Here is a 25478-nt window from a genome sequence, read left to right as displayed (position 1 = left end):
AATTTCATAATCAGGAATGATTGTCTTAGAATGAATAAAACATCTAAAAGCCTTAAAAGGAAAAATTATTTTGACTATACCTAAATAAAAAATTTCTAAGTGGCAAAAGATACAAATTTAGTCAAATGGCACAGAAAAATTTGCAACACTTCACAGATAGTGGTTTGTTTTTGTTACTATATAAAGAAAAATACTGAGACCAATAGAGAAGTGGGCCAATGAAAAGGATAATTTACCAAAAGGGAAATAAACATGATTACGAATATGTGAACACACCCTCCTTACCTACATGACATTGCCAGTTGGAACCATAACCTACTGTTTTTCACCAGCAGCTTGCAAAGGTGGTACATCTGGTCCCACTGGAGAAGGGTCACTGGTAGGGGTGTAAACTGGCAAAGCCTCCAGCGATGGAATGGCTAGTCTCATGGCTGATGGCAGGCATGCTCTTTGACCAGCACCTTTCAAACATTTCTCCCAAGTGTGTAGCCACTTGAGCAAAATTATGCGTATATAAAGATACGCAGCATTATTTCTAATAGCAAAGAGTAATAATGGCCTAAAGCTACATCAATAAGTATTGGGTTGGCCAAAAAGGTCGTTGGGGTTTTTCTGCAAGATGTTACATTCTGTACATTTTCTTTAAGATAATAATATATAATATCTGCATAATAAATGTATGAAACATTCATATAACTGAGTGGGATGCAGATATTTTTAGGACGAGTGATGTGATTCCCTCAGAAGCTCCTCCAGCCAGCGGTGAAGGAGGCGTTCCTGCTGGCACAAGGAACCCTGGACCTGAGCCCCTAGAAACACGTTACACCACAAGCTGGTTTCGTCAACAGGTCGCAAGAAAGAGAGGGAGACGGAGGTTACCTCGGGTCTGCATTCCAGCACACAAGCACGAAGAGAGGAAGCACACCTATAAGGCAGATTGCAACACTGATGGGATATCAGGAAATTTGGGGTGAGATAGTGTTGTTAGGGTAGTTTTTTTTTTTTTTTTTTTTAAAGCTTTTAATCTTTTTAGGAAACGATGAAGAAACAAGGCTAGAATCTGCCTTGATTGCAGGTTGGGGGAGTTGGGGCTCAGAGGACAGCAGTGTGGGTTCACGGCTGGCTTCCCTGCTTTGGCTGAAATGTGCTGGAAAGCTCCCTTCATGATGAAGGTAAGAACAACAGAGTTAGGTGGCGCCAGTGGATTTATATGGAATTAACTCCAAGATATACCATTAGGTGAAAAAGCAAAATACAGAATAAGTATGTATAACATGCTGATGTTGGTTTAACACACACACACACACACACACACACACACACACGGACTTCCCTGGCGGTCCAGTGGTTAAGACTCCGTGTTTCCAGTGCAGGGGGCAAGGGTTCGATCCCTGCTCACCATGTGGTGTGGTGTGGTGTGGCAAAAAAAAAAAAAATCACACATTTGTGTTTGTGTTTCTACCTCTGGACCCTCCAAAGGCACAGAGCAGGTGACGGGAACAGGAAAGGTGCTCCCTTCCTGCCCAACGTCTGCTCCCAAAGGAAGGTTTGCATAGGGTGGGGGTGTCTGCTTCATGGCTATTTTGGGTCCCTGAGAAGTAGACCCCTAAGAGAGCCCATCTTCTTTGCAAAGTTAGGTATCATCTGTGTATAGTTTAAATTTTCACGTTACAATTGCTCCTTGCAACCCCGTCATCATTCATCCAACATCCCTGGCAACTTGGAACATCGCCTACCTTGGCCTCTTGCTTTCAAACTAGGAAATCCAAGACCAGGTGGGTGAGGGCCACAGGAGCAGTGAGTCCGTCCTTGTGGCAGAGAGGCCCCAGATGGCCATGACCGAGCCTCACAGCGCCTACATCCCGTGGAACCCCTGCTTCTAGTATATCACCTCCATGATTAGGTCATGCATTGTTGTGACGGGTGTCTTGCTACAGACCCAGCCCCTTGCTGGCTTTCACAGAATAAGCTGCCATCGTGGGAGCAGTGGGGGCAAGTGGCAAACAGCCAGCAGAGCACTGAGGCCCTTGGCCAACATCCTGGAGCTCTGACCGCTGCCAGTGACCACACAAGTCGGGAAGCGAACCTGCCGCACACGAGTCTCACGATGAGAAAGTGCCCCCGGCAGACTCCACCCCTCGCACCTGAAGCTGAAACCCACCTGTGGTGCCCGGACCTCTGACCCACAGAAACGTGAGGTAATACTAAATGTGTGTTGTTTGAGGCTAAGTTTGTAGTTGGCTATAGAGCAATAGTTAAATAATGCAGGTTCAACCTGGCAAACAGTCTAACAAGAAAACCTCAGGGTGACAGGTTGGGACTGGAGCCATCTGGCCACCTGGCCCTGGGACTGTCACTGCACAGCCACCTGCCAAAGCATGAAACTGGCCCCTACTGACCCCACACACAAACATCAACTCAAAATGGGTCCAAGACCTAAATGAAGGAGCAGAAACCATAAAACTCTTAGAAGAAAGCGCAGGGGTAAATCTTCATGACCCTGGATTGGGTGCTATTTTCTTAGCTGTGACACCCAAACAGGAGCAGTCAAATTTAAAACAGATAAAATGGCGACATCCCTGGTGGTCCAGCGGTTGAGAAACTGCCTTCCAATCCAGGGGGCCTGAGTTCAGTTCCTAGTCGGGGAACTAAGGTCGTGGGGCGACTAAGCCTGCCTGCTGCAACTGCTGGGCCCAGGCACCACCACAAGAGATCCCGCGGGCTACAAGCAAGACCCAACACAGCCAAAATGAAATCGTATTCTTTAAAAATTGATAAAGTGGACTTTGTCAAAGTTAAGCACTTCTGTGCACCAAAGGAAACCATCGAGAGAGTGAAAAGACAGCTCACGGGATAGGAAAAAACTTTTGCCGAAGCATCTGATTGGGGACTTGAATCTAGAAATACTGAGAACTGTCAGGACTCGATTAAAAGACAACTTGATCAGAAAATAGGCAAAGGACTTGAACAGACAATTCTCCAGAGGAGACAGAGAAATGTCTAACAAGCCCACGAAAAGATGCTGAGTCCTCAGTTGTCAGATGCAAATGGAAACCACCATGAGAGCCATGTCACCCACCAGGACGACTGTGATGAACAAACACGCATCACAAAGTGGGTGAGGATGCGAGAAACTGGGACCTCTGGGTGATGGGTGGAGCATAAGTTGCCCTAAGACCAGCGATTCCACCGCAGGTCTGTGTCCAAGAGAACTGAAAACACGTCCACACGGAAATCAGACCTGAATGTTCACGTGGCCTTGTTCAGACTGACAAACCCTGTTGTGCCCCTGAAGTTCTGTTCTGGCCCCCGTGTTCAGCTCACCTGTGGTGCAAAGTCACCGACTGAGCAGTGGGAACCACACCTCTACGGCCTTGCAGCTTCTGTGGGGCTGGAGCCCAGGGCTGTGCCTGGCCACGCGGGACCAGCTGGCGCCGAGGCCACTCCCTGCGCCAGGCTCCTGGGCTCAGCCTGTCCTCACATCCACTCTCCCAACAGTTGGATGACTTCTCCACAGTGGTGCCTCGAGTGCCAGGAAGAATCAGGACGCCCAGCCTGTGCTCCGGCCCCACACGCGACCCCCTGCCTGACCAACACGCTGCGACACCCCCCATACCGTGTCAGCTTGAGCCCTGCAGGAGCACAGCCTCAGGGAAGCAACATCCCCCATCCACGTGGGCTGCCCTGGCCAGTCTGGGGGACCCCTGGACCACACAGTAAACTGCACTTAGAAGTTGTGAGTAACACTACGGTGCAGAACGAGGTACAGGAGGAGGCCTGGGATCTTAAAACCAGTCACCAGCAAAGGGCTCTCCTTTCTCTGGTGTCATCCACGGGCTTGTCCACTGCATACACGCAGAGCGGGCCACCTTTGCTGTGAAAGTGTGTGTGGGGCCCACGGGCTCCCTGAGCCCAAGACTCAATGAGCGTCTGCACTTGAGGTGGGGGTGAGAGGCGGGTCCTGCTCATTTCCCCGCTGCTGTTGCCTAACTGTTGAATGAACACTGCCTCCCTTCTGCAAAAGCCACTGCCTCCAGGAAGGCCTCTGGCCTGGCACCCTAGTTACTGAAGTTCCAACCTCAGAGGCTGGAAGCTGCTGGAAGCAGCCGCCTGTGTGCACATCTGTGCACCATCCCATGTCCCCAGGGCACAGCACGGAGCCCTGCTCACTCAGCCACCACTGGCCCCTCCTGGGGACACTTTGGGGCAGCCCTGCCCTACATGAGCCCACAGGACTGGCCCCACAGTCCAGGTGGGTTAAGGACACTTGACACTTGCATTTGTGACTATCTTTCTGACCACAAGGAGGAATTTCCAAAATGAGAGAACAATAGAAGTGTTCATCATGAGAGAAAAGCTGATAAATGTACTGTGTTAAAAGTAAGCTTTTCTGGGAAGAACCTGTGAAAAGACAAGTCACAACTTGTCTTGTTGTTCAGAGAAAATGTGCTGAACACTAGTCGACCAAGGGCCAGCACCCCTTGATGCCAGGCTCCCGGAAACCAAGGAGAAGAGACGGGCAGGCCAGCTGGCCGAGGGCTCCAAAGCCAAGAGAAGGTTGCCGTCTCCAGAGCCCACCAGCGGGCTTCATGATGGCAACTCACACACCGGGAATGAGAACCCCACGAGGAGAGGGTAGTTCAAGGACCCACAGCCTCCCTACAGGACCGCAACGTCCGGTCTGGAGCCGAGAAACAAGCACCTGTCCCGTGTGGCCGCAAATAGGGAGAAAAGGCGAGGCTGTGATGGAGAAAACCGCCAGGACGCTGGTCACCCAGTGGGTGTGGGCGCGCAGGGCCACACAGGTGCGGCTGGGCGGCCTCATCCCCTGCAGCTCTCATGGGAAATGCAGCCTGCTTTATGGGGCACCGCCGCCTCCCTGACACTCTGGGCCTGGCTGGAGGTGGCCCTGCTGTTCCCGTCCCTGCCCCCATGCAGCCACCCTCCTGCCCTCCACCCCCAGAGCGGTGGTTGCCACCTGCCATCCTAGCCCATGCCCTCCTGGTGGACACGACATACTACCTGACCCTGGGGCTGTCCTAGCCACACGTGGGAGGAGAACTGATACTCACCAGCTTCACGCAGATGACAAAGGGTGGCTGTGCAGCTCGGAAGTGCAGGACTGGGATCCGGGGCTTGGGCCTTTCCTGAGAGGAGAGAAGGGTCATGGGCTGCCCTACGTTGATCCCTGCTCCCCCACGTCTGCCCTGTTCACAGTTTGATGCCCTCAGATGGGCACCAGGGCTGTGGCCAGACCAAGGACTGGACATGCTCTCCAACACCCCGGCCCAGCCATCGACAGCTACCCCAGGACTCCTGAGGCAGGCAGTGGACAGACCCAGGCCTATGAACAGCACTCTTCAGTGGGGCTGCAGGTAGCAGGGGGCAGGCACAGGGGCCCTCTGGGGTCCTAGAGACTCCAGGAGCCTGGGGGCTGCCTCTGCCAAGCCTGGCAGCTATCTGGGCTCAGATGGCCTTTCCCGAGGAGGAAGGTTCTGGGTAGTGTCTACTCAAAAGGCCTGGGATGGCACCCAGAGGTGGGCCAGGTGTGGTGTGAGTGGCTCCCGGGCAGGGGGTGCCGCACCTGAGAGTCCTCATAGCAGTAGAAGCCCTTTCTGATCTTGTTCTCATCCACGTCGCAGAAGGCAGCCACCTGGGAAGGACACAGGACACAGTCTCAGGGGCAGCGGGGGCAATGCTGCGGGACAGGCAGGAATGGGAGGTGGGGCGGGGTAGGGGGTGGTATGGGGCTGGGGCGGGGGTGGTGCAGGGGTGAGCCCCCACCTTGCGCTGTGAGCCCGAGGTCAGGCTACGGTAGAGCCGGCGGCCCTGCCGGCCTGCGTTCCAGATGGTGAAGGTTGCCCAGTGGGGCAGGGCCTGCTCTTCGAGGAAGCGGACACGGTGGGCCCAGATGGTGGTCCTGCGGGGGTGAGGGGTTGATGAGGGGTTGATGAAGGACGTGAGCCAGGAGGGCAGGGCCTCTGATGCCCCAGGCCTTCCTCCCCGACCCAGAGCCTGCCTCACAAGTCCCCCTGGTCTGGGGCCCAGGTTGGAGGCGGGGAGTGGCAGCGCTCTAGCTGTTGGCTGAGTGACTGAACCCAGGAGCCCAGACACCAAGATCGCACCTCTTGCCCCACATGGACCGTCAGACATGCCCAGCCCATGTCTACGAGCTCAGGAAGTGTGGGGGACACCGGGCACAGAACTGGGGGAGCCCAAGGGAGACTCGGCCGCCCTGGTGTCCAGCACCTGCCACCTGCCACTTTCAGAAAGAATGAGGCAGAATGTGCCACCAACATCACGTTTTTAAAGAGGGCAAGTATACTGTTTAGACGACATCACACGTGGTCAAAGTATAAAGAAACGGATCCTACGGCAAATAAACTTCCCGCTTGGGACACCAGGAAATGGAACCTGGGAGATGCAGGAGATTTGGGGAAATGGGTAACTTCATCTTAAAGACGATTCCTTCATGCCTTCTGGCTGTTGGAAGTATTTCATAGTGAAACTGTTAGATGATATAAATGTTGATCATTCTCGATTTAAAATGTAAAGGACAAGATTCAGGGAGCCTCTCACAGGGCTTTTTGGGAAAGACTTTGAAGGAATTCAATTACTGACAAGCCTGAAGGTGTAATTAGCGCTCGCTGCTCTGTGAGGTTTTGCTGCTCAAAGACTTTAATCCGACACAGAAACTAACATGAGATCACCTCTTTTACACTGTGGGTGGCAAAGCCTCACACTGCAAAAAGAGAAGAGTCCCAGCATAAAAGACTTATCGCATGAAAACAGGATGAGGGTGTGTGTGGCATAAGCCATCTGGCCGGATACCTGGCCCCTCAGATACACAAGTACCCGCCACACCACGGGCGAGGAGCAAGAGGTCACCACCAGGGTTGTCACAGACCTGCCTTCACATCACCTTGCTGCACAGGAGCTCAACGTGAGGACACATGTGCATAAACCTTCAGGAGACAATGGAAGAGGTCCAGGCATGTCTTAGCCCTGCAGAGCATCTTAGGTGTCCAAGCACTTCTCAGCTCTGCAGAAGACTTGTGTCCAGAAAAACTATCTTTGCATTTTATTCACCCCGAGTTTCCAACTCCATTTTATGGATGGTGGGAAAGTGGTTACTTCCCTGAAGATATACCTGCCAGACAGTTTGATAATTTTTAATGAAATTCACACAGAATAAGAGCAAGGAACTTAGGTGTACATACAAGTCAGGTGGTTATGACAAACATACGTATCCAGGTAACCCCGACCCCTATCAAGAGGCGGGGCACTTCCATCACCCTAGAAAGTTTCTGGTACCTCCTTCCCCTGAGAAAAGCAGTCTCGTTTCTGTCATTGTGGACTAGTTCTGCCTGTTGCAAAAGTGGAAGCCACAGTATGCGTGCTTTTGTATCTGGTTTCTCTTACTAATCATATATGTATATTTGACATTAATCCTGTTCTTGCAGGTATCAGTTGTTTGTTCTCATGCTGAGCAGTGCTCCGTTGCAGCAGTGTTTATCAATCACCTGCTGATGGGCATCTGGGTTGCTCCCGCTCTTGGCTGCTAATAGACAAATGTTGAGCAACGCATTCATTTCTTGTGGATAAACACCTAGACATGGAATTGCTGGGTCATGGGGCAGGTATCAATTAATAAAATAAGGTCCAACAACTTTCGAAAGAGGATGCGCCATGTTTACACTCCCAAGAACAATGAATGTGTGTCTGGTGAGTCCACATCCTCCCCATGATTTGGAATTGAAAACATTACTTTTAACCCTTCCAGTGGGTGTACAGAGGTTAGTTTGCATTTCTCTGATAATAATGATGAAACCTTTTTAATGGCCCAATTGACCATTTATATATTATTTGTGAAGTGTCATGTCCATTCAAGAATTTTGCTTATTTTTATTAGATTTTATTTTTGGGTGGTAGAGGTTCTTAATATATTCTTTATACTCGTCCTCTGTGAGATACATAAATTATGAATATCTTCTCCCAGTCTGTGGTTTGTCTACTCATTTTCCTAATGGTGTCTTTTTAGGAGCAATAAGTTTTTAATTTTGAAATTCGGTTTGTCAAGTTTTAAATGGCTAGAGAGTCTGGTGTCCTCTCTAATAAATGTTTGCCTATCCCAAAGTTGTGAAGATATTCCCTGATGTTTTCTTCTAGAAGCTTTATCATTTAGCTGCTTCTATTTTTACATCTAAGCCATCTAGAATTAACTCTTCAATAAGGGGGTGAGTTTTTTTTCCATATGCATATCCATTTGTTCAAAATATTTTTTTTTCCATTGAATGCCTTTGGAGACTTTGTTAAAATCAGTTGCGAGTCTATTTCTGGACTCTGCTCTGCTTCACTGATATGTATTTCTGCATTTATGCTACCAATACATTTTCCTGATTGGTGTGGCTTCAGAGTGAGTCTTAAAATCAGGCACAATGGATCCTCAAATTTTGCTCTTTTCAAGATTATTTAGGCCAGTCTGGGTCCTCTGAATTTTTTGTGAATTTTAAAATCAGATTATCAGTTTCTACAAAGAAGCCAGCTGGGAATTTTACAGGGATTGCACTGAATCTACACATCAATTTGGGCAGAACTGATGTTAACAATACTGAGTCTTGGGATTTCCCTAGTGGTTCAGTGGTTAAGAATCTGATGCAGGGACACAGGTTGGATCCCTGGTCTGGGAAGATTCCACAGGCTGCGGGGCAACTAAGCTTGTGCACCACAACTACTGGGCCTGAGCTCCAGACGGTGCAGACTGCAACTACTGAGTCCTGTGTCTCCGTGCTCGGCAACTGGAGAGCAGCCCCTACCCACCACAACAGATAAAGCCTGCATGCAGCAACCAAGGCCCAGCACAGCCAAAAATAAATACATTAAAAACAACAATAAAAAAACCCAATAATCTTCCAATCCATGAATGTGGTATCTCTCTCCATTGATCTATTTTATAGGTTTTAATTTCTCTCAGAATTTTTTGGAATGGATTTTAGCAGATAGAGATATACTTTGTTACCCTTACTTAAAAATATTTTATTACTGATGCCATTGTACATTTTTTAAACTGCCTTTTTCAATTGTTTTATTGCAAGTCTATAAACTTGTATCCTGGAAAACTCACTATATTATTGGTTTTGATTTCCTATGAAACACACTCATGCCATCTATTGATACAAATGATGCTAGTTTTCCTTCCACTTTCTAATGCTTGTATCTTTTCTCCTGATCTTATTACACTGACTTCCCTTACTATGTTGAATAGAAGTAGTGAGAGGAATCATCAGGAGGATCGCATCCTCCTCATCTTAGAAGGGAATGCTTTCAGTCTTTAATTATTAAATATGAGGTTAGTTATAGGTTTGTGTAGATACTATCAGACTGAGAAAGTTTCCTTCTGTTTCTAGTTTGATGAGATTTTTTAAAAAACCATAAATGGATATTGAATTTTGTTAAATGCTTTTTCTGCATCTATTGGGCTGTGAGATTTTTATCCTTTATTCTGTTAATGTAGTAAATCATACTAATTGATTTTGGAGAGTTCAACCAGACTTGTATTCCTGATGTATTATCCTTTCATATATATTTCTGAATTTGACTTGGCAATATTTTGTGAGTGATTTTTTGCACCTATTCTCATAAGGGATATTGGTCTGTAATTTTATTTTCCTGTAATATTCTTGTACATTTTAAACTTCAGAGTCATGCTGGTCTTAGGGAGTAAGTGTGAAGCTCCTCCCTCCCGACACCCAATAGATCTTTCTCTTCTATTTCCTGAAGGAATTCACGTAAGATTTGTATTAGTCTTCCTTACATTTTTGATAGAATATATCAGTAAAGCCATCTGGCTTGGCTTTTATGAAAAGTTTTAAAATTACTAATCTAATTGTAATTATTATTTATACTTTAAATATCTCTTGATCTATAGTGATGTCCTCTTATTAATTCTCAGTATACTGGCAATCTGTGTTCTCTTAAAAATCAATCTTGTTAGAGGTTTTTCGATTGCACTGATTTTATTTCAAACCAATTCCTGGTTTTGCTCATTTTTTTCCTATTGATTATTCATTTTCAATCTCACCTTCTTTATTCCTTTTCTTCTATTTGAGTTTACTTTGCTATTAGTCTTGTAACTTTTAAATGTGGAGACTTAGATAATTGCTTCATTTTTTCTTTAATAACATAAGCTTTTAAAGCCAAAAAATTTTACTATAAACTGCTTTAGCTAAATCCCACAAACTTTTACCTACTGTTTCGTCATTAGTTAAAATTTCCCCCTAGTATCCTTGTGATTTTTTTCCCATGTTGCTTAATTTCCAAATATTTTGAATATTCAAGATGTCTTAATGATTTCTAATTTATAAAACATACCCAGTATTTCAATCATTTGAAACTTATTCAGACTTGCTTATTGGCCCAAAGTAATGTCTATCTTTACTTTGGCTGACTGTATTTTTTTGGGCTCCAAAATCACTGCAGATGGTGATTGCAGCCATGAAATTAAAAGACGCTTACTCCTTGGAAGGAAAGTTATGACCAACCTAGACAGCATATTAAAAAGCAGAAACATTACTTTGTCAACAAAGGTCCATCTAGTCAAGGCTATGGTTTTTCCAGTAGTCATGTATGGATGTGAGAGTTGGACTATAAAGAAACGCTGAAGAATTGATGCTTTTGAACTGTGGTGTTGGAGAAGACTCTTGAGAGTCCCTTGGACTGCAGGGAGATCCAACCAGTCCATCCTAAAGGAGATCAGTCCTGGGTGTTCATTGGAAGGACTGATGTTAAAGCTGAAGCTCCAATACTTTGGCCACCTGATAGGAAGAGCAGATTCATTTGAAAAGACCCTGATGCTGGGAAAGATTGAGGGCAGGAGGAGAAGGGGACGACAGAGGATCAGATGGTTGGATGGCATCACCAACTCAATAGACATGAGTTTGGGTGAACTCCAGGAGTTGGTGATGGACAGGGAGGCCTGGTGTGCTGTGGTTCATGGGGTTGCAAAGAGTCGGAAACAACTGAGCGACTGAACTGAATTGAATATCTATCTTGCACTTTAAAAGTATGTATATTCTGGAGTTTAGTGTTCCTTGTAGATTCCCTGGTGGCTCAGAGATGGTAAAGTGTCTGCCTGCAATACAGGAGACCTGGGTTTGATCCCTGGGTCAGGAAGATCCCCTGGAGAAGGAAATGGCAACCCCCTCCAGTATTCTTGCCTGGAAAATCCCATGGACAGAGGAGCCTGGCAGGCTACAGTCTGTGTGGTCACAAAGAGTCGGACACGACTGAGCGACTTCATTTTCTTTCTATAGTGTTCCTTAAAAGTCTACTGTTATGTTGATTAATTAACAGTGTTGCTCAAATCTGATCCTCACGGACTTCCCAACTTCTATCAATTACTAAGAGAAGAATATTAAAATTTTCAACTGTAACTATGGGTTTTTCTACTTCTCCCTTTATTTTTACCAGTTTTTGCTTGTGTAATTTGAAACTCTGTGGTTAGGGATATACACATTTAGGACTCTTATGTCCCCCTAGACCTTCACCTCATGTGTGCAAATCGCACTTACGTTGAGTCAAGTTCATGACAACAAACTCCCTATGATGCTTCACTAAAGCTACTCTATCAAAACTCAGATTTATCAAAAGACAAGAGAAATCAAGCTCTTTTGCTTAAAGCTGGAAAACAAAGAAGCTAAGCTTCAGTAAGGAACAGTGCACGTGCGAAAGTTCAAGGATCTCCCAAACGAATATGGACACTGCCATCTGCGATCCCCCCCAGGGCACATGCTCCAATCAGCATCACGCCCGCTGTGACAGTGGACAGGAGACCTCTCTGGACAGCAGCTGAGAGGCCACGCCTTCCAACGAGTCTCACACCCTTCGGGGAAGAAGAGAGTCTCCTCGGTGTCCAGAAACTCAAATGCATGTCTTTGCATCACGCTCTTTCCACTCAGAAGATGCCCTGATCACAGACCTGTTGCAGGGCTCCACTCCTCTCTGTTCCCAAGTGAGCAGCATCATGGTAGCACCGAGGGTCTACACACTTGTGGTTTCTTGAAATAAAACACCCACACGTACGTGTACAAACATACATGTGCACACGCACAGAGTTCAAATTAAAGAAAGAAAAACACAGCTCCCTCGTCTTCACCTGGCCTGCACTTTGGGCACCTCCCCTGCCCTGCCCCTGGCAGTCAACCTCCAGCTTTGGAACGTGAGAGACCGTGGCCATGACAGGGAGGGGGGCAGCGTTTTGCAATGCCCCATGTAGGGGACGACCCAACCTCTGCCCTAGCCACCCTCCACTTGGTGGGCAGAGAAGGAAGAGGATGCCCCAGCCCACCTGTAATCATATCAGTGGTGGGCTGGGCTCAGAATATTCTGAGTCCTTTCAGCTCAAATCAAGTGAGAACAAGACCCCCAGACAACATCTACATGTGAATGCTGTGTGTGCTTAGGTGCTCAGTTGTGTCTGACCCTTTGGACTGTAGCCTGCCTGGCTCCTCTGTCCATGGGATTTTTCAGGCAAGAATACTGCTGTGGGTTGCCATGCCCCTGAAGGGGATCTTCCTGACCCAGGGAATCGAACCCACATTTCCTGTGTCTCCTGCATTGCAGGCAGATTCTTTCCCCACTGAGCCAAGGTCCACTGGTTAAGAATCTGCCTGCCAATGCAGGGGACACGGGTTTGATCCCCAGTCCAGGAAATAAGATCCCACAGGCCACAGGGCAACTAAGCCCCGTGTCACAACTACTGAGCTCATGCTCTAGAGCCCTTGAGCCTCAATTACTGAAGTCCAAGCGCCTAGAGCCTGCGCTCTGCAATGAGAGAAGCCACCACAATGAGGACCAACTAGAGATAGCCTGTGCAGCAACAAAGATCCAGAGCAACTGAAATAAATAACAAAAGTGATCCTGAGGAAAACGCTGGTCCACAGACTGAGAATGACCTCCCTCCCGGGAGGCCGTGTGTCCTGGTGTCAGCCACGCTCCCAGGTCCCCACTTTAGGGCAGAGACCTGACTGGGTCCCCCCGCCCCGCCCGGTCTGGACCCCAGGACCTGCGTACTCGAGGACGGAGTGTGTGGCCGCGCTGGGGTGGTAGCGGTAGAGGAGGAGGCTCTGGTCCACACGGACGACCCCGCCGCCCTTCCTCAGGTGCTCGTAGAAGAACAGCAGGTCCTCAGGGACACCCTGCAGGATGAAGAGACATGTCTCCACTCAGAACAGAGCCTTGGTTCAGGCAACGGGAGACGGGGGTCGGCCCGGGGCCCCCACACTCAAGCCCAGCCTGACCAGTGAGGCCTCAGCGGGAAAAAAACACAACCAGCTGCCCCCAGCTCACGGCTGGAGCTCAGCAAACATGACCATAAGAGGGGCTCCAGGACAAGAAGGTGCCCGAGGAGTAGACCCAAGCCCTGTCGTCATTCTCACTCATGGCCTCCAACTGGACCCCGGACCCCACTGCCCCCTCCCTGTTGACGGGCACACAGGTCTGAGGGTCTGCAGTGTCCCACCGGGTGCTCCTGTCCTGTGAGAACCCAGGCCTCCCACCCTCATCTGGAGAAGGGCTCAGACCAGGGCCGGCCGGTGGAGCCGCAGCTGCCCTGCTGGTCAGTCCGGGGCTGGGGGACCTCAGTCCTGATGGGGATAACAATCGCAGCTCCTTCACTTCCTTGAGTTCAAGGTGAAAACCAAGAGAGCAGAGGGTCTGGACAGGAGGTCACCCGGGGCGTTGTCTGGTGAGCAGAGCCCAGCAACAGCCGGGCACGCTGCCAGGACCCCTGCTCCGGGCAGAGGCTGGTTTCCCCACAGTGCAGAGGCTGCTGTGCGCCGGCCCCAGCCTGTTCTGCCTCTTCAGCCAGCTCTGCAGCCCGGGCTGAGGCCAAGGCAGCGCCACAGTGGGGCCCACTGCTCCCGGTAAAGCCACAGTCGCTCGCCAGCTCATCCACCCCAAGGGGAAGGCGGCACGGCTGGCCTCTGAGGTCTCGATGCCCTGGGAGAGCCCCGTGGCCATCACCCTTGGGGGGAGAGGGGACTCCTGGCCCCTTTTGGCCAGCTCCTTGGCCCAAGTGTAGCCCCTGACTGGGCCCTATGCACCCAGCCACTGGGGTCTGTGATCACCCAGCCATGAATTCTGCCACCTCCTGGCTCAGGCCTGAGAGCCACCCCAGGGGCAGCCCGGTGGGCTCTCACTCCTGAGCTGCCACACTGAGCACCACGTCGGTCCCCATGCAAAGCCATCCCTGCCCAGGGAATAGCCGCCAGGGGTCTCAACACACAAGACAGTCAGGGCCGCAGACAGCATAGGAAAGTGATGCGGGAACCATGTGAATAGCCTCACTTCCAGTGTCAGCTGGTTGAGTCATTCCATGACTTGATGGACCACTGTGGTGACTGAAGCAGTTTCACAAAGACCACAAGTCATGAAAGGATTTATACCAAAATGTTAAAAGTCAGATTTCACGATTGTGTTTGCATGCGCACTGCAACTAGACAGGAACCCCCACTAGCCGCAACTGGAGAAAGCTGGCGAGCAGCAATGGACCCAGTGCAGCCAAAATTAAGAAAACAAAAAAAAAGTGTTTGCAGCTCAGCTAAAAGTTGTCCACGGTAAAAGACAAAAGGACCCCACACAAAAGTTCAGAGCAGACGTGTGGCGATGGGCTCACAGGTGATTTGTATATTTTTCCTTTTTCTAATTTTTGGCATTTTCAAAGGCACCTTTCAAGAGCACATCGTAACTCTGCGCTTTATAAATTTAGGAAGGAGAGAAGATGTCCTCTCTGCTCATCACAAGTAGGAACTCAACCCCCGAGTTTCCTTATTTCTGGCAAAGAGACAACTGAGAATTTAGCCAGAGGAGGTGGAAAACCAGGTGCCGAGCCCCAGTCCTCCATGGAAATAAGGGCCTGAGAAGACTTGGGGGATCACTGCCTGCCTTGGGGGCCCTTGGGGTGTGGAAGGGCATGTGCCCTCAGAGATGTGGAGAAGGGGGATGAGGATCCTGTGGGATGAAAGGAAACAGGAGAAGGGGGGACACACTCGCCTCCCCTTCCTGCCCTCAAGGCTGCTGTACTTCCCTGGGATGATGGAGGGGGCGACCTTGGGGTAGGAATCCTGTGCGCAGAGGCTATACAAAGCCAGCGTGAGAAGAACAGAAAACAAACACTTCTGTGAACAGACATTCACCCCAAATAAAAACACCACCACCAAAAATCACGAAGGAGAAAAAAATTCTGTGAACAACTCTCCAAGTGAAATCACACGTCTTCCACAAGGCTTGAGAACGGGGAGGCCATCTTGAACCAGAAACTCCATAACTAACAGAGCTGGACCCGTGCAGAAAGGAGGACAGACAGGAGAAGGGGAGGAGGAGGGGGAGGAGCCTGGGCTGGGGAGGCCCGGGGTGGGGGGCACGACTGCAGGTGGCCTTCTCTGGGAGGTGAAGCTCTTCTGTAGCATCAGATGGTGGTGATGGTTGTGCATCCCCATGAATGTGCTAAAATACACTGAGCTGCACATTTTAATAGGTGAATTATATGACTCATACCCCAATAAACCTTTTAAATAGGAGCGGGTTGACTGAACTCAAAAAAGAAATAGAAGAAAAAAGACAAAATTGTGTGAGAAATGAAGACTAAATTAGCAAGTTGTCTAGGGAAAACAGATCTGAATAAAAATAAGGGGCACTGAAGAAATGTAGGAAAACAAACAAGAAAGTGAAGATTAAGAAAATTAAATAATAAAAAAGGGTTAAGAGAAAGTTGTTGAAATGGAAGACACAGAAAATCTAGCCAATGTATCGTGAATATTGAAATAGAAAACCACAACAATGGCAGACAGCTAAAACTTAAAACTATAAGCCAAAGAGATAAAAGCAGACCTGGTTCCTACATATCGGAACCAGATCAGCATGAAGACAACCCCCAGCGAAACCAAGAGTCTTTAACAACAAGGGAAGAATTCCCCTGTTGCCTCCAGGAAAAGGTTGAGCACTTTACAAAGCCGAGTGAGTCCGAGGAGTGTCAGGCAAAGCGAGGCAGCAGAGAGCTGTGTCCTCAGGATGGGAGGGAAGGTGTGGCCCAGGGTCTTCTGTCCAGTCCATCCCTCCTTCATGTGTCCAAAACCACAGTCTGAATGTGCAGGAACAAGAAATGCCATGGCCCTTCAGACGTGGGGAAGCCTGACTTGTGAGACTGAGTCCAGGGACTCCCGAGTCCAGGCACCTGGGGACTCAGCACGTGGGGTCGCCTTCTGACGTGAGCAGAAATCACACAACAAAATCAGCAGGAGAGAGGGAATAGGCTGACCTACTGATTGCCATTCAAGCAACAGGTGGGAGTCAGAATACCTTTAAAAACAAACACAAAAAGCCGACCAGGAAAGGTTTAAGTAGAGTGTGTGGGATTAAGGGCAATTAACACAGAGACGACAAAATACAAACCTTCTTCGATACCAAGAGAGGTTTCTAAGGCACTAGAGAAGATGCTGGCTTCTGGCTTTGGGTGTCTAAGAGGCCAACCTCTGTGAGGCCCAGGCTCAGAGCAGGTGGCCCTGAGGCGGGGAGATGAAACCCACAAAACAGAGGTGGACGCCCCAGCCTCGCTGCCCTGACGTCCTCAGGACGGAACCTGGGCAAGCACAGGTGGGAGAGGGAAGATCCCAGAACACAGAGAGCAAGGATGGGAGGAAATACTCACAAGCATGTATCTGACCCAGAACACCAACACCTCAACAAGAAGACACCACAGGGATTTCTCCAGCGGTCCAGGCCCCCTGCACTGGAAGCATCAAATCCAAGTGGCTAAGACTCTGGGCTTCCAGTGCAGGGGGCCTGGGTCCGATCCCTGGTCAGGGAACTAGATCCCACAATCTGAGTGCTGCAACTAAAGATCCCACGTGCTTTAACGAAGATGGAAGATCCCGTGTGCTGCAACTGAGACCTCCTCGGCCAAATAAATAAGACGCTCCACTCAAAACCGGGCAAAAAAGTCTGGATGCTTCCTTCATAAAACAACATACGAGCAGCCAATCCGCACATGAAAAATTGCTCAACGTCGTAAGTCATCTAGAAAATGTAGATTAAAATACAACAGGAAAGCACACAACTCCAGTCAGAATGGCTAAAATGCCAAGGAGCCTGGGGTCGCCCCATAAGCCACACAGCGACTCCAAGCCTGAGATCTTTCCAACGGGTGCAAAGGCGCTTCTGAAAAGTGTCTGCCGTGCTGGGCAGCAGCTCTTCCGAGCAACCACGACCCCCTTTGGGCCATCCCCAACCTCCGAAGAGCCCTGTTCTGAACCAACAAACACCATTTTGGTCACTTTCCTTCTGGTTTAAGGGCCTGAAACAGTTGCCTCCTGGGGACATCCAGACCCCTCAAAGCTGGGTGCTGTCCCGCGCCCTCCTCCAACTCTCCTTCTCCCCACCACCTCACTCTGGGAGTGCATCTTCCTGATTTAAATCTGAGCACCTTTCGGGCTCCAGCTCATGCCCGCTGTGTCTTTGTTTATCCCTGAGTCTCGCCACCACCTTTAGCACAACTGTCCTGGCGGCTCCAGTTCCCTGCTCTTCCCTCCCGGGTGAGAACGGCAGCCTCCCGGACCCAGACAATCAGCTGAGGACCAGCCCCCAAACCTAAATCCAGCTCCCAGCACATGGTGCTCCCTCAAATGCATTCCACAAATAACTCTTCAGCTCAACCTGTTTTCTTGGAGGAAGGCCTGAAGGAACCAGGAAACACCTCATGTCCTTATCCTGGTAGTGGGCTTCATAGCCATCTGTGACTCCCTCCTCATGCCCACATCCCTTACTCACTGCAGCCACGGCCCCATCCCAGCCCAGGGCCTTGGTCCCTGATCCCTGAGCACTGTACAAAGAGAGGGATGGACTTTTCCTTCCACAGCTCGCTCTTCAGGAAGAACTAACTTGTGCTAAGAGGCCTGACACACTTCCTGTCCTGAAGCTGCTCACGGCTGTGATTTAAGGAATGCCTCCTGATGACCATCTTGGAACTACTTGCTGCAGAGGAATGAGAACAGCAGGTGCTTGGACTCAGCACCAGCGAGAGCAGCTTTTGCAGTACCTGCTTAGTGGTGGGGAGACTCATGGGGTGTCCCTTTGCTCCCCCCAGTCTTGATTTCAAGGAGAATCTGTTGGCAGAGAGGACACCCCACCATTTCTCTGGCCTTGGCCCCCTGCAGCCCCCGGTGGGAGTCCCTGGGCAGAGTGTGGCTACGTGCTCATGAGACCCTCCAGGTCAGAGAGGGCCAGTGGATCTGAGGAACAGACATTCCCCACTCTGGCCAGTCCTGAGGACAGGCGGGCTGGGCGCCTGGTTTGTACACGTGAGACCAGCACGGCTCCTGGAGGGCATGTCTGGGTAGTCATGAGAGGGACTGTCTGGCCAGGGTCCAGTGCAGGGGGCAGCAGAGGAGCCAGCCTCTCCCTGGAGGTGGTCAGAGAAATGCTGAGTGGGGTCGGGGGGTGGGGGGCCCAAGCCAAGGATCCACTGGGCCCCTGGAAGTGGGTGACGGTCCCCTCTGAAGTGGAGAGGAGACTCCAAGCAGGCCGGATGGGGGGCCAAGGTCCTAGGGCAGATGGTGAGCCTGGGCCTGTGTCACCCCTACCTTCTGGCCTGATGGGCCTTCACACATCTGGCCCATGGGCTCCATCCACCACGAGATCAGAACATATGTCTCAAAGCCAATTTAAGGAAGGTTAAAGGAAAGCAAACTAATCAACCTTAAGATTTACCTTCTGACCGAGTGTTCTGCCGGAGTGTTCCCTCTAAGGCCGTCGAGGAGGGAGGAGGAGCAGGTCGGGGTCTGTGTCCCGTCCCCATTTCGAAGCCAGAGGCCAGCGTGGGCCCTGCCCTGCGGGTGAGGCCCAGGCCAGCTCGTACCCCAGTGCTCTGGGGCCGCCGCCCGCAGGGGAGCGAAGGGTGCTCCTCTCCCGCTGCCGTCCGAGGTAGCATGGCGGCACTGCTCGCGTCCTGCGCTTTCCCACAAACAGTCCTTAAACCAGGATGAGGTGGCCACGCAGGTATGAGCCCAGAGCAGATGCCCACAGTCTTCTTCACACAGAAATCCGCTGCTCCCTGGGAAGCCCAGCACCTGCATGCAGCCCCAGGGAGCGCCAGGAAGGCCCTCACAGCCCCTCCCCGCATGCCCAGAGGAGGGATCCACGGACCACACTTACCCGCCCGCCCTCATCAAACGGGCCCACGTGGGCGAACCAGGCTCGGGAGCAGAACCAGGTGGGCATGATCACGGTGGGGCCATTGGAGGTAAACACCTGGAAGCAATTAGCATTGACACAATGAACAGAGAAGAACAGCTGTCACACAACCCCCCGGGTTATTTCCCAGAAAGTCACTCAGAAAGTGATAAACTTCTGTGCGTGTCCCTTCCCTGTCGGTACAAAGGTTGAAGTGGCTTTAGAGGCAGATCAACGGTGTCCGGCTCCCCAAGCGGACAGACAGGGTGGAACCCCATACCCAAGTCCCTGGGGGCTGATCGAGCTTCACCTGCACCCTAATGAAAAGGAATGCCTAAAATGAAGAGTGATGACAGAGAGGCACTGCGTGTCCACCATGTGGGGCTTCGTCCACCTGACCGGTGGGCAGCTGGGCTTGGGGGCTCCAAACTCTTACTTTATTTCTACTAGGTTATAAAGTCTGCACTTGTGCCATGGACTCTGTGAGAGCCTGTCTGACGTCTGGTCCGACCTGCACCCGAATCATGGACAGTGTGAGGCTGTGAGCACGTCTTGGGGACAGGGAGGCACGCCCAGAAGCTGAGCTGAAACAGAGTGGGGCGGACTGACCCCCATCCTCTGTGCCTGGGACAAGTTTCTTCTGTATTCTTCATGGTTTGTGAACGTCCAGCAGCACAGTCACTTGGGACAGCCCACCCCTTCCATGCAGCCCTCACCTGCCAAGCTCGCTCAGCCCTGAGCAAGTCTGTCTGCTGCACTTTTGCTTCGAGACACTTCCACCAGAGACTACTCCACACCTAGCCCCTGCCTCTCAAGCTCTGCTCACTCGGGAGCCTCACCGACCACAAGCGACTGGGGAAACCTGTTTGTGGAACTTTCTCTTTGGTGACACAGGGAAGAGGCGAGGCTGCTGTGGTGACTAGGGCTTGGCGATTGACATGGGGGCCCCCCTGCACCCCACCCCACCGTGGGCTTAAGAAGTGGAGCAGCTGCTGACGTGTGGGTTCTGAGTTTTAAATGTGGTTTCCAGCAAGACAGAACTCGTGAGGGTCTTAACAATCCTCTTAGAAATTTGCCAGTCATCAGTTCTAGTCACTGTTTGAATTGCGTGTAGGTGAAGGAATGTCATGTCTTAACCTGGTGTGTGAAGTGTAGCGTGTGAGGCCCTCGGCCACCCTCTGTATACAGATGCCCCCGTCTGCCCCCTGAGGCTGCCAGTGGGTCCCCCTTCCTTGTTCTGCAGCAGAGCAGGGGGCCGAGGTCCTGTCCAGACCGGCCCCCAACAAGCTGACCAGGGGAGCCGTGAAGCCCTCGGAAGAAGGCGGTATAGGCTTAATGAGCATATCCCATCTCTAAAACCCCAGTGACTCATTATAAGAAACCTTGAGCAAAACTGTCTTAGAAGAAAAACAACCCTTTCTTCCATGAATGGCCTGTTGCGGCCACTTCCTGCACTCAGGTCACGTGTTCCTGGATGTGAAACATGGCCAGGCCCCATTGTGGGTTGGGCAGGTCAGCAGGACTCAGGGCCAGCTCCCTGGCATGGTCACGATTCTGCCTCCACTGCCCCCACGAGCTCAGGCTGGTCCTGCCAGCCCACTAGGAGTGAAGAGGGGCTCCTGGCTTCCCTGGGATTCGCCCTGCCTGCAGCCACAATGCCTGGCTTGGGCCATGGAGGTTCTGCCAACAACAACTAGAGGCCAGAACACAGGGCTCTTTCCCTCAACACCCTGGGGCATGAAGGATGTGGGGAGAATAACAGAGGGGACTGGGTCTCCCTCCCTCACTCGGCTGTACTGCCTGCACTGAGTCTGAGGCAGGGACGGAGAAGCAGGCAGCACCCAGGAGCGGAAGGGGTTCCCAGGGAGACCCGAACATCTGCCTCTCTCTGCCCTGGACTCTGGGCACACAGCCTTCAACCCGGACAAGCCCCTTGCACACGCACACACCTATACACATAGACAACATGCATCCCCACTGCCTTGGGCAGGCGGGCCCTGAGGGCAAGCCCACCACCTCCGAGGGGGATTTGCAGGAACTGACGACTCCTGTACTGAAGTCAGCTCACTTCCGCCTTCATCGGGGGCACAGGGCAGGTGTCAGCCCCACCCTTCTCAGCCCAGAACACGAGCTCCCCCACCCAGCAGTGCAGCGGCCTCAGCGGGTGCGGGTGTCTCAGGCAAGGCCCTGGGAGGAGGGCTAGCATCCCCATGCTGGGCCTGGTTACAGCCATGCCTACCCACACCTCCGAGCATGGGCGCCGTGTCCAGCCATGGCACTGGCTTAGAGTGACTAGCGTGTGCTCCTGATTCTAACATCGATTAGAGTCCACTGATTCTAACAACTAACACACACTCGGCCTCGAGACCGCCAAGCCGAACGTTTGGATAGTACACATGGGCTCTGCTCCCCTGCACCGCCTCATTTGGCTGGAGCTGCTGAGATGCACACAGCGGATGGCGATTCACACCACAGCTCAGGGGCCGGTCTGGTGGTCCCTCTTCCTGGCCTGCAGGTGGCCTTCTCCGTGTGTCCCCACATGGCGGCAAGAGCTCTGGCATCTGATCCCATCACAGGGCTCCACCCTCACGGTCTCAGCTGACCCTAGTCACTCCCAAAGGCCCCATCTCCCAGTCCCATCACACTGGGGGTTCAGGACTTCAAGACAAGAAATGGAGGACACGGGCATTCAGTCCAGGACAGATGCACCCCATTCTCAGACCTCCAGCTCTGCCCTGTCCCCCAGTGGCAAGTGCTCCCGAGCCCTGCTCCACTGGCATTCGCACCCAGGAGCCCATCAGCAATGACCACTCATCTCTAATTGCCCCCAAGCTCCAGACTACAAAACTGGCTGCCCACTAATGTCTTCCCTTAGTTGTATGAAGGATGACTCAAATGACTTACAATTTTGTTGAGTATGATCAACACACAACACATGGTTCATATTTAAAGTTTGATGAATGTGACCAAAGTATACACACCTAACCACCCCATCCCCAGCTTCCTTGTGCCCTTGTCCATCCCCTGGGGTGAGCTTCCCCCCTCTCTCCCCCAGGCAATTGCTAACTTGCTTTTTTGGGGGGCGGGCACACACTGTTTTCAGGATCTTAGTTCCCCAAAAAGGGATCAAACCCTGGCCCTTGGCAATGAAAGTGTGGAATTGTAACCACTGGACCGCCAGGGGATTCTGATTGGCTTTCTATCACAAGTAAATTACTTGCATTTTCCAGGATTTCACATAGAGTCACGCAGTCCGTGCTCTTTTCTGGTTTCTTGCACTCAGGACCACCTGTTCGCTCTAAACTACAGCTGTTTTTCCCTTTCACCTGTTGGATGCCGGCTGCTCCTGGAGTTTATGTGGCAAGCATCTGTGTGTAAGTCTCTGGGTGGAGAGGCTTCCGTTTCTCTCAGGTAAACACCCAGGAGGGGATGACTGGATGAAAAGGCAGTTGAGTGGACAGCTTCTAAAAAATCTGCTGAACTGTTTTCCAAAGTGGTTGGATCATTCGCATTCCCACCAGCAGTGTGAGTTCCCATTGCTCCACATTCTTGCAAACATGTGGGATGGCCAGCCTTTTTATTCTAGACCTGCTAACAGGTATGCACTGGTATCTCATTGAGGACTTAACGTTTTTCTAGTGGTGAATGATGTTGAACTAATTTGCCATCCATACACCTTATCTGATGAGGCATCTATTCAAATCATTGGCCCATTTTTTATTGGGACGTTTGTTTTACCATTGAGCCTTGAGAGCCCTACAGAGCTCTGGGCACAAGCCCTTTATCAGAAATTATCTGCAAATATTTTCTCCCATTCCCCTGACCTGTCTTCTCATTCTCTTAACAATGTCTTTCAAAGAAGTTTTCAACGTTCTTGAATTCCAATTTACCCATTTTTTTCCTCTTATTGTGATTTTGGCATCTTGAGAACTTTTTTCCCTAACCCAGGGATGTAAAGATTTTTTTTCTACGTTTTCTTCTAGAATTTTTACAGTTTTAAGTTCTACATTTCGTTCTAGGATCCATTTTGAGTTAATTTTCACATATAGTGTGAAGTTTTAAAGTTCAATTTTATTGCATACAGATATCCATGTGTTTCATCTGTTCGAAGATGATGCTCTTTTCCCACTGAGCTGCATTTATACTTTGATAAAAGATCAGTTGTCTGTGTACACACAGGTCAATTCTGGGCTCTACTCTGTTCCTTTGATCTATTTGTCTGTCTTTATGCCAACACACATTGTCTGGATTAGCCTTGAAGTTGGGTAGTGCTTGTTCTCTAACCTTGTTCTTCTTTCTTGGATGAATTTTGACTATTCTAAAACCTTTGCATTTCCAACAAATTTTGGAATGAGTTTGTCAATTTCCATTAAAAAAGAAAACAACCAACAACAAACAACACTGCTGTGATATCAACTGAGATCATGATGAACATACAGATCAGTCTGGGGATGACAGACATCTCAACAACACTGAGTTCTCCAACCCATGAGCACCGTGTATCTCCCCAGTCACTTAAGGCTTATTTCTTGCAGTAACTGTACTAGTTTCCTGTGGTTGCTGTCACAAATTACCACAAACTTAGTGACTTAAAACAACAGTGGTTTATTTTCTTAAAGTCCTGGAGGCCAGAAGATCTAAGTGAGTCTCGCAGTGTGAAATCGGGGTGTCAGCAGGGCCCCACTCCATTCAGAGGCACGGGGACCATCGTTCCAGCTTCTGAGGGCCACCAGCACTGCTCGTCCTCCCTGGCTCAGGGCCCCTCTCCTGTATTCACAGCTAGCAGCTGGGTGTCTCATCTGTCTGGGTCAAATCTCCTCTGACTCCTCTTATAAGGACACTTACGATGGCAGGGCAATCTCAAAGTCCTTCATCACATCCGCAAAGACACTTTTTCCATTTAAAGTAACATTTCCAGTGTAACCCCCCCAACCCCAGGGGACATTTGTCGACATTTGCAGACCTTTTCGGTGGTTACACCTGGGGTTGGGAGGGTGAGCAGATGGGGAGGGGTACTCCTGCTATCTAGCTGGGACAGGGGAACGAAGTTTTAACTGTGAGGAAACACACTACACCCTCACGTTGCTGCATTAAAAAGACTGACAACACCAAGTGAAAATCGCACAGGTTTTCGGAAGGACAGTGAGACACAACCACTTTGCAAAGCAGCTGAGCAGGTGCTCAGACTTTCTGCACAGCCAGTTGCTCCACTCCTGGGCACGCACCACGCAAAACCTGTCCACGAATGTTCCAAGCAGCTTTCTTCACACAGACAAAACATGTTAGAACCCAAACATTATGCATCAACAGGGTATGGCAGGACACCATAGTGCAGATGCAATGCATGCGCCCCCAGCAATAGAGCAACTGACAGGCATGCAACACAGATGAACGTCAGCGAAGTGCGGCCATCAAAATTTTATTTGTCTGGAATCCTAAAAATGGGAGTTTTAATAACTGGCGACAGAGATAAGGTCAGTGGTACCTGCAGGCGAGGTACAAAGACACAAACTTAAAAAGCCTTTAACAAAATCTTTGCTGCCATGCAGCAAGCTGCTGGCATGAGCGTTCTGAAGCCATCAGTACAGACCTAAGCCCCGTGACTCCCAGCATCTCAACATCTGGGTGTTTGGGGGGGTATGCTTGGGGGTGGAAGGGGGTCTGAAAGGTCTGGGAAGCCAGGCCTACAGCCAACAAATGCCACAGAAGGGCCCCTGAGGCCCTCTGAACTCAGTATTATATAGCAAATGCAAAAACATCAGTGCCAACAAACATGACCCGTAATTTCCCCTGACAGTCAGAAAAAAGCTGATTTCACACTATTATTTGGAAACCATTACAAAGCAAAACTGAGCTTCCTGTTTTCAACGCTGACTTGCCAAAACTCCAGACGCATTTTCTGGTGAGTGACTCCACAGCTGCACACCTGATGTTCCAGCTGTTTCCCCCGGTTGTGGGACTGACCAGAGAAAACAGACCCAGTCCCCAGACACATGGGCACATGAAACGAGGCTTTGAGTGTAAAATGCACATCAGATTTTGAAGACTTGGTTTGAAAAAAAGAATGTAAAATATCTCACTGATAGTTTCATATTGATCACATGTTGAAAGGATAATATTGTGTATACATTAGACTAAACAAGATATTATAATTAATCTGTTTTTAAACCTTTTTAATGTAACTACTACATTTTTTAAAATTGTATTTTGGCTTCCATTTGTGACTCATATCTTATTTCTTTTTTAATTTGAAG

General features: G+C 50.1%; 1 protein-coding gene and 1 long non-coding RNA gene across 4 annotated transcripts in view; one reads left to right on the top strand and one right to left on the bottom strand.

The window, feature by feature from the left end:
- The window catches only part of QTGAL (queuosine-tRNA galactosyltransferase), a 110818-nt gene that overhangs the window by 7037 nt on the left and 78303 nt on the right, over positions 1 to 25478 (bottom strand). For 2 of the 3 annotated variants that reach the window (XM_081576865.1, XM_081576864.1), the window contains exons 7-11: positions 19207 to 19302; positions 13072 to 13196; positions 5785 to 5920; positions 5585 to 5653; positions 5073 to 5147 (exon numbers count right to left, since the gene is read on the bottom strand). In XM_081576865.1, the coding sequence (XP_081432991.1) occupies positions 5073 to 5147; positions 5585 to 5653; positions 5785 to 5920; positions 13072 to 13196; positions 19207 to 19302 (501 nt within the window). The remainder of the gene's footprint in view (positions 1 to 5072; positions 5148 to 5584; positions 5654 to 5784; positions 5921 to 13071; positions 13197 to 19206; positions 19303 to 25478) is intronic. The other variant, XM_081576866.1, reaches the window with a different exon arrangement.
- Positions 3181 to 7587, top strand: LOC145541171 (uncharacterized). Its single transcript, XR_014078840.1, has 3 exons — positions 3181 to 5375; positions 6150 to 6319; positions 7464 to 7587. It is a non-coding gene; the product is annotated as an uncharacterized LOC145541171 (long non-coding RNA).

Source organism: Giraffa tippelskirchi, chromosome 3 (genome assembly GCF_054371585.1).
Source record: "Giraffa tippelskirchi isolate mGirTip1 chromosome 3, T2T-mGirTip1v1.2.pri, whole genome shotgun sequence".
In the NCBI taxonomy this organism is placed as follows: Eukaryota; Metazoa; Chordata; class Mammalia; order Artiodactyla; family Giraffidae; genus Giraffa; species Giraffa tippelskirchi.
The sequence above is the reverse complement of the archived record's forward strand: the minus strand, read 5'-3'. Positions and strand labels throughout refer to the sequence as shown.